The following is a 12,091-nucleotide window of genomic DNA, read 5'->3' as shown; positions in this document are numbered from 1 at the left end:
AAAGTTCGATCTATGTCATTTAAGACTGAGAGTTCGAGCTATGTCATTTAAGACTGAGAGTCCGAGCTATGTCATTTAAGACTGAGAGTTCAATCTATGTCATTTAAGATTGAGAGTTCGATCTATGTCATTTAAGACTGAGAGTTCAATCTATGTCATTTAAGACTGAGAGCTCAATCTATGCCATTTAAGACTGAGAGTTAAATCTATGCCATTTAAGACTGAGAGTTAAATCTATGTCATTTGAGACTGAGAGTTAAATCTATGCCATTTAAGACTGAGAGTTCAATCTATGTCATTTGAGACTGAGAGTTAAATCTATGCCATTTAAGACTGAGAGTTCAATCTATGTCATTTAAGACTGAGAGTTAAATCTATGCCATTTAAGACTGAGAGTTCAATCTATGTCATTTAAGACTGAGAGTTAAATCTATGCCATTTAAGACTGAGCGTTCGATCTGTCATTTAAGACTGAGAATTTGATCTGTCATTTAAGACTGAGAGTTCAATCTATGTCATTTAAGACTGAGAAATAGATCTATAGTTATCGTTTTGAAGGCTGGAAATAATATGCAGGCTATGTCATTGAAGATTGAGAATTATATTATGTATTGAAGACTGAGAAAATGATCTATGTCTATGAATACTGAGAAATGTGTCTATGTCTTTGAAGACTTTCAAGACAAAATTATGTGCCTTTTTAAAAACTAATCTATGCATTCTACAACTAAGATGAAGTGTTGTTTGTTTATTATTATCAAGTAAGCGAAGAAGTGATGTGGTTATATAGAAGATTTCATACGATTTCATCCAATAAGATAAAATGAATATTCACACTTAACCAGAGTAACACCTTTAGTAAAATCACTAAATTTAGAAAGCCTTCAGGACAGAAGACTCAAAAGTAAAACACTGAACCATAATCTTCAAATACAAAAACAAAATCTAATGAAATACTCAGAAAGACACAAAGATAAAGGCACATTCCTCGTCCCATATGCTAGGACAAATTTGTACAAATGCTCCTTTTTCCCTAGTACTATTACAGCATGGAACGGGTTGCCTGAGCTAGCCAGGAAAACCAGTGACTTGGCAGAGTTTAAGTCATTGGTTAATATGCATGACTAAATGCATGACGCGTAGGGCGTAATCATCTTCTTTTTTGAAGTAACGTCTGTATCATATAAGATAAGATAAGATAAAATAAAATGAAATGAAAACAAAATTTACAAAACTGTAGAAAGTTGCAGATAAGAGAGCTGCTTTAAATCACTCTTGCATTCGAATGAACTGTATGAAATGTCAAATGTTCCTAATATGCAATGCAATATGTAGAGAATATGTCAGTTCAAAGAAAAGTGTTTGAGAACAGATGTGCTAAACTAATAGGCCTACCTAAGCGGTGAAGATGAGAGTTTAATCTTTAATACTTTTCGTAAATAATAGACTTAAGTGACATAAACAAAACACCGAATGATTCCCATGTCGAGCTCCTGATTTATTTCAAAAAGGAACGAAGTAGAAAAACAGATACCTTAGAGACACACAGTGAAACAAAAAAAGGAAAAGGAATCAGTGAAAGGAAACACTGTGTGGTCAAATCAAGAAATGGTTGTCTCACTGACTGAAGCCAAGTTTTACAAAGAATTTCTGAGAAAAAGAGTCCAATAAAGAAATATGGTCCATACGACAGTTTTGGAATATATAGATCACGGGGAAAAAATGAAAATTCAGAATGATAGTTTTGAAAGCATCCTCTCCTTTATATTTTTTTATCTATTCATGGTTGCTTTCAATGTTTTTTGTTATCACACATCTATCCCATTTTACTTCTTGTGAAATGATATTTTTCCTTTGCAACATCTCACGTGACTTAAGAAACCAATCCTTGATACACACCCACGGCCACAGGTTAAACATTTTTGTAATCACCAGACGTTGCAGCGTTTTCAGCCTTTTTTTGGCGGCCTCCGAAAGGGGAAAAGATGCTATTAGTTTTGTGTGAAATGTCTGTCCGTCCGTCCCGTTTAAATCTCGTAAGCTAGAAAAGATAGTGAAAATCCGACATCATAATATTTTAGACCATTGAAAGTTCTGATGCAATGGCTACTTTTTTTTCGTTTTTTGAAAGCGAAAAATATAATTTTTAAAACCACTTATGCAAGCAGTTTTTTCATAAAAATACACCACTTTTACAACTATTCACTATTAATAGTAACAAACACTGGAGGCTCTTTATTAGGGGAGATAGTCATTTACTATATTTTTAACACATTTATCATAACGGTTTTAGATTTTTTCCAAAAAAATTTTTACATTTTTATTGCTAAGTTATGTAGTTCTGTAATACTAACTACTACATTTACAAAAAAAAAAAAAAGTTTACTTTTTCTTAAAGAGAAAAAATCTATTTAGTATGCATATATGTTGGACATAATTTAAAACAACAATTAATAATAATTTTATATGATCGCGTGAACTGCAGCGTCATATACTACCCATGGCACACTTGTAAGGATTTGTTTTTTCTTTAGGAATAAGAGATTGACCCTTTACAAAACATTGAGATCAATCAGATATATATTATAAGACATCAGCTAGGCCAGGTTCACATCTAACTTCACATTCACTTTCGCCTATCGTTTGGTCTGCTAGACCGCTGGGGCACCACACAAGATCTGTCAACCTACTTTTTCCATTCTTCTCTGTCATTTGTCTTTGATAGAAATTCATTCAGATGATCTTTCTGAAAATATTAGAACCTGCCTTTTTTACCTGTCTGGGTGGACCACTTCAGGGGCCGATTTTGAGTTAGTGTTTCCACACAAACTGTCTTTGTAACCTTGTTCCTACTTCTTTTGTGTTCACCATTTGTGATCCAGGACTCTCCTTTATGTGAGATTATTTTGTGCTCTTTATCACAGCTGTTAATGTCAAATCTGAGCAGCTTGGTGTCACACTTGCATACATCAGTATATCTTAAAAGTGGGTAAACTGCAGCACTCCTGCCTTTTAGATCACCATATACAATATTTCTTTGGGAAGTCGACCCTGTGGCATTTGTGGTACATAATCACGTCAGCCAAGACGTCTACCGGTTATAGCAGTGCGGATGTCCTGGCACTTTGCTCTTCGCAGGATTTCTTCTTTTGTGATTTTATCTTGCCACCATATTTTCAGAATCCACATTAAGGTGGAAGATATTGAGCTTCTTTTCCAACCCAGAGTAGGCCCTATGTGGAGTCGTGGACCGTGTTTTAATGCCACATACCAGGTTCTATAAACTAGAGCTTTGGTATTAATTGTCAGCAAAGTATTGTACCACATGTCAAAGACAAGTAATGGCAAAAGTGAATGTGTTATTTCTGTGTTACTTTGTAGGTACGAAAGAGTTATATCTCCTTGTTTATATTTCCCTGTTATGAATGTGAACATTTTATGTTTTTAAATGTTTTTAGTTTTCCTTGTATGAGATAGAGAGAGAGAGAGACTTTAGTTGATCACTTGTTTTCCGGAAATAGAAGAGGCTGATGTTTGTGTGCTGTCACGGAGGTGTTTTTTTTTTGTTTTTTTGTTAAATAATTATTAAACTTTTCCCCTTTATAGTTGGAGTTTTGTGGTTCATTTAGTGCATATACGTATGTTAACTATTGTGTATTATAGATCTGCAGGGATCCAAATAATAGTGTTTCTAATTGCCCTTCTGTTGAGCCCGTTTTGTTAGGGTCGAAGTCATATTGTTTTAAGTACCCCTTGAGCCAAGTAAAAGAGCCCTGACACAACATTTTCCTCAACAGCCGTGACATGGTGCCCATTGCCTCAACTATCCTATTGTTCATATCTATATCGTCTTCCACATAATCTCTATATTTCTTGTCTTTAATACTTGGACGGAACTCTGTTGTTACAACATCAGAATAGTACGCTCATAGACATATATTTATGTGATTACGCTTTTGTCTTGTCTAGGACAGTGCACAAAATAGTTCGCATTCTTGATGACCGTTTGATGACGGTGTGATAGCGTTGAGTAGTGACAATATTAGTTTCATTAACATGAATATCTTCGTAAAAACAATCCATATAGCTTAGCATTGCTTTGCTTGTAAAAAAAATTAATAAGCTAAATGGACATGCAATTCATGGTCGAAATAGTCACACAGCCGACAAATCAAACAAGAACATAAAACTAAAATGCTATTTAACTTTAGTTAGGCCAATAGTAGAATATGCATCCTCTGGTTGGGATCCCTTAACTCAAAAAAAAAAAAACATTAAGAAACTAGAAAAAATGCAAAAATAGAGCAGTGAGATTTGTAACAAACGAATATTCCAATTTGATTAGAGTAACACTATTAGTAAAATCAATAAACTGGGAGACACTTCAGGACAGAAGAATAAAAGTAAAGTAGCTATAATACATAAAACACTAATCACTAAACCATAACTTACAAATAGAAAAACAAAAGCAATTGAAATATTCAGAAATACACAAAGAGAGAGGAACATTCCTTACGCTAGAACTTATTCGTACAAGTGCTCCTTCTTCCCTACCGTCATTAGAGAATGAAATGAACTTAGCAGAGTTTAAGTCATTGATCAACATGCATGACTAGATTGACACATGAAATGAGTAGGACGTAAATATCTTCTTTTTTTTTTTTGAAGTAAAGTCTTTAATATATAAGATAAGATAAGACTAAACAGCTCTGACTACTCCATATGTTAGTGCACACTTAAATGGAGATACTAAGTTTGAAGCTGAAACTAATAACATACTAAAAATAAATTTTAAGTTTGCCTAAATTATTTCAAAAATCATTGGTCCTTGCTTTTTTTTTTTTTTTTGGAATCCATTTGAAACTATTTAAATTACAATGGTATTCATTGTTAGCACCTTGTTTTTGCACGCGTTCTCTAAACTAGTTGGCTTAAATCCTAGATAGAAAAATATAGAAATAGTTTATTTTTTTTACAAATCCCCTTCTTATGTGATCATTTGAGGCTCACCCCCCCCACACACACACACACCAACAAATAGAATTAAAACTAAAAGTAAGCGTTCTTTGGTACGAGAAGTGATCATAAACTATGGATATGATCCGCCAAGAGTCATAGTTCTTCTAAACTTTAGTAATGCTAAAATTAATTTGGGTATATGAAATCTTTTGTTCCTCGTCCCATATGCTAGGACAAATTTGTACAAATACTCCTTCTTCCCTAGTGCTATTAGAGCATGGAATGGGTTGCCTGAGCTAGCCAGGAAAACCAATGACTTGGCAGAATTTAAGTCATTGGTTAATATGCATGACTAAATGCATGACGCGTAGGACGTAATCATCTTTTTTTTTTTGAAGTAACGTCTGTATTATATAAGAAGATAAGATTTTGTATACACATAGCAATCTAAGTTTTCCAATTCCAGATTACAGAACCAGCTACTCAAATCCCCCATCACGTTCGTATGGTGTAGCGAAGGTCTACCACCATCTCCCTTCACTCAAGTACAATCCTGGGGGACATGCGGTAAGTAGTACTAAGTACCAGTACTAAGTACCATCTTCAATGTAAGTCTCAATATATAGTAAAAAAAGTAAAGATGGATAGTCTAATAAATCTATTATTATCGACACTGATAAAAAAGATTCCAGATGCGCATTGTAAGGACATATATTGCTGTTGAAGTTTGGGGTGGGCTGAAGTTTGCGGTGGGCTGAAGTTTGAGGTGGGCTGAAGTTTGAGTTGGGCTAAAGTTTGGGGTGGACTGCGTGCCTGAGGCCGCCAGTCAGAAAACCTGAAAACTATCAGAATCTTCTTCTAGTCTTTCTTAGTTCCGGTGAGTTACCCTGCCTCATAGAGGCGCCCGAGTGGAAACGGTCGTAAGAGGGAACGATTAGTCCGAATGGGTTGCTAAAGTCCCAAGGGAGTTTCTAAGAAGTGCAATTGACGAGGTTTTAATAGAGCTCCAACAACCATGTCAACAAGCAACACGTGATTCCTCAAAATACCGTTTAAATGAATGGTATGGTTATTATAGTTAAGAGAATAAAAATGGCGGGGGTTGCCGGTGTGCTCGGCCTTCGGCCACTTCTCCTCTAGTCCCTGTGTCCGACACTAGAAATAGTGTGAAACATAAACACTGACAGAACACCTCTGTTCATTCGTCTTTGAACAAAATTTCTATTTTGTTTACTTTGCTGGCCAAGAGATTCATCAGCCTTCAGTTCAACTTTACCTGACAGTTTAAAAAAGGTCTATCCCCTTTTTCTCATAATTGAGCGGCCCTACTATGATTTTAACATTTGGTTATTAAGTAGCTAAGATATCTTATAATATGCATTTTTCTTTCTGCTTGTAATAATATCTATACTTGATTTCTTTTACCGGAATCAACACTTGCTTTCAATAAATATAGGACCGAAATGACGTTGTTATTTTATGGTTCCAGCGCAACATTGGCCAATTGTTTTTATTTCTCCATAAAATTTAGATAATATCGTTGAACCGTTTGATTGTCAAAAGAGGTGAGGCTTTTCGACCTCTAGGCTTGCAAGCCTGGTTGAACAAACTACCATGTCTGAAAGCGATCCAAGTCAATGTCTATATAAAATCTGTTATTTCCAATGTGTCTGACACTCCGGGCTCATGGACTAGAATACATGGCCTAAGGCCGAGCCTACCGGGAACCCCTGCCTTTTTCATATAGTTTACCAAGCTAACCTAGCAGAGCTCGCCATTAATGTAACGGTCCCTCGAGGAACGGCGCCTGGATTATCGACAGGGACATGGAAGCTCTCTTTCAACTCCGCTCTGTAGAATGAGAAAGTTCTCGAAATCCCTTGGCTTAGACATTCCCACATTTTATCTTTTGTTGTTACTTATTTGGCCTAATCGTTTCCTCCCGCGTATCACGTTGGGGCATGATTGGTAGACTCTTTTTCCATTCCTCTCTATCTTTTGCCTTGGACAGAATCTCTTTAAAGTTTCAATGGCAGGCTCGTCCATTCTCTAATGTTGTCTTCCCATATCACATAATTGCTTACATTTAAATATTTTCGTTCAGTTTTGTATTTTGTTTTTGATTTATTCTACAGAGTCGATCAACACACAAACAGTTAGCTTCCAAATCTCTTACAAATAACATAAGGGCTCGATACTCTGCCAGACACAGGAGGAGTCCTGGGCCCTTTTCTAAAAATTCTGCAGACTCTCCATATCTTCCAACTGTGAGTTCTTACATTAACATAATTCTAATTACATAGATGTAGCTTCTTTTATGAAGCAACGTCTGTATATCTTTTATAACTTAAGGACTAGGTCATTCATGACCCATAAATACATAAAATAATTTTCCTGTATTGTGCATGTTTCTGAAAAACTACTCCGTTTGATATAGATAATCTAATAATGAATCTAAAATAAGGCTAAAAACTAAAAGTGGTAATCAACACCCAAGCCGGGCCAAGCCCAAATGATAATTGATAATTAATTTAAATGGAATTGGAACTCGTTAATGTCTTTATAGATCTAATAGACTCTAAATATTAAAAGGTATTTTCATTAAATTGTCAATTTCATGTAGATTACATAGATCTATAGTCTATTTAACTCTATACTAAACTAGTATCTATACTATCCTTATTAATAATATGAAATTAAAGCCTAGTATTGCAAATTAGATCTAAATTGGTATTACCAATGTTCATTTGATTATTATTTAAATAATATTTAAAACTCTTTCTATTTCAGCCCAATTCAGAAGAGTGCCTCAAGTGTTTGCTACGGGTCCCGCATAGAAAATGTGAAGCTGTAGGATATTTTATAGTTTCTTTTAAATATTTTTTTTGTTTATTTATTACTGTATTTGTAAAGGTTGTTCAAGTAGTCAGCTTCACTGGAAAGGTAGGGAGCATGTACCAAGTCTAAGTAAATTAGATGTTCATTTCTCATTTCCTTTCACTGATCTGTTAGCCTGCAAGAGATGTTAAAAGTTGTTTTTTTGGGGGAGGGGGGAGCAATTCATGCCAGTTGCAGCATATTTGCACACACTTTATGCAATTCAACTGTCAAATTTCTAGGAAAACCATTAGAGCCGTTTTGAGATCCGTGTCCACCCATGTTTTAGATGACCCACCCACCCAGAAATATCCATGAAGGTACAAGTTAAATATAGGTATTGTAAAAATGTCTAATAAATTTGAGATTATGCACCACCTGATTTAAAAAAATTAATAGTGCTAAAGGATTAGCCTCTTTTTTCTAGCAAATACAATAATTAATAAAAAAATTATAATTAAGAAATAAATACTAGAGTCCTACAATTGTAGAATTATTTACAAATTTTGATAGTAAGTATTCATCTTTTTTGTAATTATCCAAAGAGTTGTCAAAGACTCTTGGAACTCTCTAGACCTAAACAGCTGTCTCAGCTACTGTCTGTCTGGGAGGGATCCAAGCAGATGTAATTTGTTACATTCCTATTACTGATCGCTTGTATCCCAAGATGCTTGGGTTAGAAGTAAGACAAAACCGAGAACATTCCCTCATATTCCATGAAATGGCCCCTCAAGGAATGGTTTGTAAATAGTGACATGGTTGTTTGGGCTCTCTTCCTTTCTCGCTATAGCAATGGACACCCTTTGGCACCCCAAAGGGTGATCTGTTTTGCTTCTCTATTCATCTAATCGTCTCTTCTAATAATAGTTTTCACACAGGCGGCAGGTTGAGGCTTAGAAGCTTTGCTCAGTTTAAGAAGTATTACAATTATGCCACATCAATTCCAATGTGGTAACATAACATAATATTAGGCCACTGAACTGTAATTGTCTCTGATCAAAAATCTACATCTTAAAATGTCTCCAATAAGCATCGGAAGCTTGTTGTAAATGTAAAAAAAAAATTATATTTACTTTTTATCTTTTTCCTAGCACAAGTATATCAGAGTTGGCGGTGGTTACAGACATGGCTACTGGTATATCAAGTGTTTATTAGAGCAATTAGAGATACAGGTAATAATGCTAATATGTGCTTGGGAAAAGAACTGCATAAAAAGAAAGACAATGAAAGAAATACATTTTTCATGAAAAAGTAAAAGTTTTTAAAAGCATTTAAGTTTTGTTTCATCTTTCAAATTTCTACTACTCAAGTCATAACATTTGAAAACAATTTGTGTAAATCTCCACTTTTGTAGCAATAGGGTGTTTATGTACTATATAGCTTATATCTTGGATACAGGCTTAGAGGCATGGTTAGAAGCCACACAATCACCAAGCTTAATTTGAGAATAAATTTGCTAAAATTGTAGGGAACATATAGGTTGTTCATCATTGAATTAGTCGCAAAAGTATAGGCATAACTAACCTTAAAAGCAAATCAGAAAGAAATTGTTTCACATTAAACATTGAGATCTAGATCTAACAAGCTTAACAAAATGCTACTTAGAGAATCAAAATTTAAAAATATTTTTTTTCAGCAAAACAACTTGTTTTTTTTTTTTAAAGTTATAGACTAGTCTATTTTACACTATTGTTCATTGTTATTTATCTTGCAAAATGTAGATCTAAATATTTCACACAATTAATTGTTCACAATTTTCATTTAATAGAGACAAAAAGAGTTACAGAGACTGCAAAGGCTTGAAGCTATCAAGGAACATCGTAAGATTCATTGAATTTTTTTAAAAAGAATTGAAAGTTTATGTTAGTTCTTATGGTAGTGTCACTCTCATGTTAGTTCTTATGGTAGTGTCACTCTCATGTTAGTTCTTATGGCAGTGTCACTCTCAATTTTATTACTGCTAAGTCTTCATTGACATCTACAGGTGTTAAAGCCATTAAAACATACATTAGAACCAAAAGTGGAAGGCTGATTGAAAAGATCATCTTTCTGTCAGAAGAGGATTATGAAGCATTTAAGTCTGGCAAGAATGTAGAAGGTACTCTTAAAGATTCTTTCTTTTTACACTTTGTCTCAACTTTCATTGTTCAGCTGTAATTGTTTATAAAAACCATATCATAATGAAACTCTGTCTCATGTGTAGTTTATTAGGCCCCTCCACACTTGTCTTGTGTGTATAAGTCTAAACGAAGGTAACACCTAACAAGTTACTTAGCCTGGTACTCTTGCTCTATTTGGAAGCATGTATTCTGGCAAGACATGGTACACTATGCTGCCATAGTTAACAGCATTTTGGGAATCAGCTTCTTTCAATATTTGCTGTTTCCATGAAAGTTTTTTTTTAAAGTGACCAAATTTAGCTTGATGGGGATTCAAGGATTCAAGCCCAATAAAAGATAGCATCCCAAAAACATTATAGAAAACTGTCATATTTTTGGCTGAATTAAATTTTTTTGCTAATTTAAAATCAATAAGCATATTCTTATCTTATCGTATCTTATAAAATATAGTTGTTACCTCCAAAAAAGATGATAATTACATCCTAGTTATTTAATAACTTAATCTCTGCCCAGTCCTTGGTTTTCCAGGCGGATTCAGGAAACCCATCCATGCTCTAATAATTTGTCCTAAAATATGGAACAAGACATGTACATGTATTTTGTATACTTATTTATTAAAAAAAAATGTTTAACATAAAAGAGTTCAGTTTTATTCTTTTTCTTAGCTTAAAAATGTCAAACATGTCTTCAAATAAGAGTCTTGTCTTATGCCTATTTTGTTGATCTAGTCCTGTATGTTAATTAGTGCAACTCTACTCTACTAAGTCATTGGTTTTTCTGGCTGATTCAGTCAATATTTTCTAAGCTTTAAGAACATATCCTTTAAAATTTTACTATTTTAGATATCCTCAAGAAATATTTAACTAAAGATGAAGCAGAAGGCCTACAGTCCTGGGATAAAGATGAGGTTGTTGCAATCAAAACATATGTTAGGACCAAGAGCGGAAGATTAATTGAAAAACTGATCTATGTAAGCAAAGAAGATTATGATGCGATTAAAGCTGGCAAAAAAGATGCTAAAGAAGTAAGCTCTTTTGTTTCATCCTTTGTTTAATTTTTGTTTTGTATATTGTCTTTGATTTCCAAAAACTTTTTCAATTTGCAGCACAGAATCAGAGTTTTCACTTAAAAAGAACAACTGAAGATATTTATTTAATCAGTCAACTTTTCTTACATTTAATTACTTGCATTTTATGATTAGAAAAGTACATCACAAGATTGCAAGAATTTCTTTTACTAGCATTACTTGGTTTTGGTGAAATTTGGTTTTTAAAGTTTTATATTCATAATGAAATAACAGACATGTTCTTAAAAAGATAATGCCAGAGATAAAATGAGATTAACGACTTGGTTAAATAAGAATATTTACTATAGTATAGCAAACTTTGCTTAGTACAAATTTTTGCCAGTGGCTTTTTGGTTCTTAATGTTTAGGCTACCTGTGACAAAAATCTTTAAAATCTTTATGCAGACCAGTTATTCAGCCACCAATTTCAAGTCAAAATGATTCTTTACTTTCAGATACTCAAAAACTACCTGAAGCCTGAAGATGGTGAGCAGATAGAGGGATGGGGAGAGGCCAAGATGAGGACAATCAAAACTTATGTCAGAACCAAGAGTGGACGCCTGGTGGAGAAAATCATTATGATTTCAGAAGAGGACTACCAGGCCATGCTCAAGGAAGGTTAGCATAGTCAAACAAAAATTTTTATAGACATATTGTTAAATATGTAAGTCATATATGGAGTTGGCAGAATGAAAAAAAAAAGTTTCTGTTTAAGCCAAGTTTTTACATGTAGACTTGGTAATCTAATCCAGTGCTTAAGATTTTTATTATGTTTTTGTTTATACAAGCATTTTGATTTAAAAGAAAAACAAACAGACTCCAGTGTCTTGTGCTGAAGTCTTAGATGTTAAAAATATATATATAAATAGTATTCTTTTCTTTGTTCTAGCCACAAAAGTACATTTATGCTCTAAATAGTAAAGAAATCAAAATAATTTATATCACATTTGAACTGGCCGAACATAATGACACTTTCAAATGCAGATAAAAAATTGCAGCCATGACTCACGATCTTCAGTCTTTATTTCATTTGAGGTCAGGTGGTTGAATGGTAAAACTTCAAATTAAG

At 33.9% G+C, this 12,091-nt stretch overlaps 1 protein-coding gene across 2 annotated transcripts in view; it reads left to right on the top strand.

Annotated features, from left to right (window-relative positions):
• Positions 1 to 12,091, top strand: part of LOC106061672 (uncharacterized) — a 52,871-nt gene that overhangs the window by 18,775 nt on the left and 22,005 nt on the right. For both annotated transcript variants that reach the window (XM_056026555.1, XM_056026557.1), the window contains exons 3-10: positions 5,426 to 5,526; positions 7,095 to 7,226; positions 7,750 to 7,809; positions 8,928 to 9,008; positions 9,605 to 9,656; positions 9,821 to 9,934; positions 10,799 to 10,980; positions 11,478 to 11,640. In XM_056026555.1, coding sequence (XP_055882530.1) covers positions 5,426 to 5,526; positions 7,095 to 7,226; positions 7,750 to 7,809; positions 8,928 to 9,008; positions 9,605 to 9,656; positions 9,821 to 9,934; positions 10,799 to 10,980; positions 11,478 to 11,640 — 885 coding nt within the window. The remainder of the gene's footprint in view (positions 1 to 5,425; positions 5,527 to 7,094; positions 7,227 to 7,749; positions 7,810 to 8,927; positions 9,009 to 9,604; positions 9,657 to 9,820; positions 9,935 to 10,798; positions 10,981 to 11,477; positions 11,641 to 12,091) is intronic.

This window comes from Biomphalaria glabrata, chromosome 4 (genome assembly GCF_947242115.1).
Source record: "Biomphalaria glabrata chromosome 4, xgBioGlab47.1, whole genome shotgun sequence".
Classification (NCBI taxonomy): domain Eukaryota; kingdom Metazoa; phylum Mollusca; class Gastropoda; family Planorbidae; genus Biomphalaria; species Biomphalaria glabrata.
This window is presented reverse-complemented; position numbering and strand designations above follow the sequence as displayed.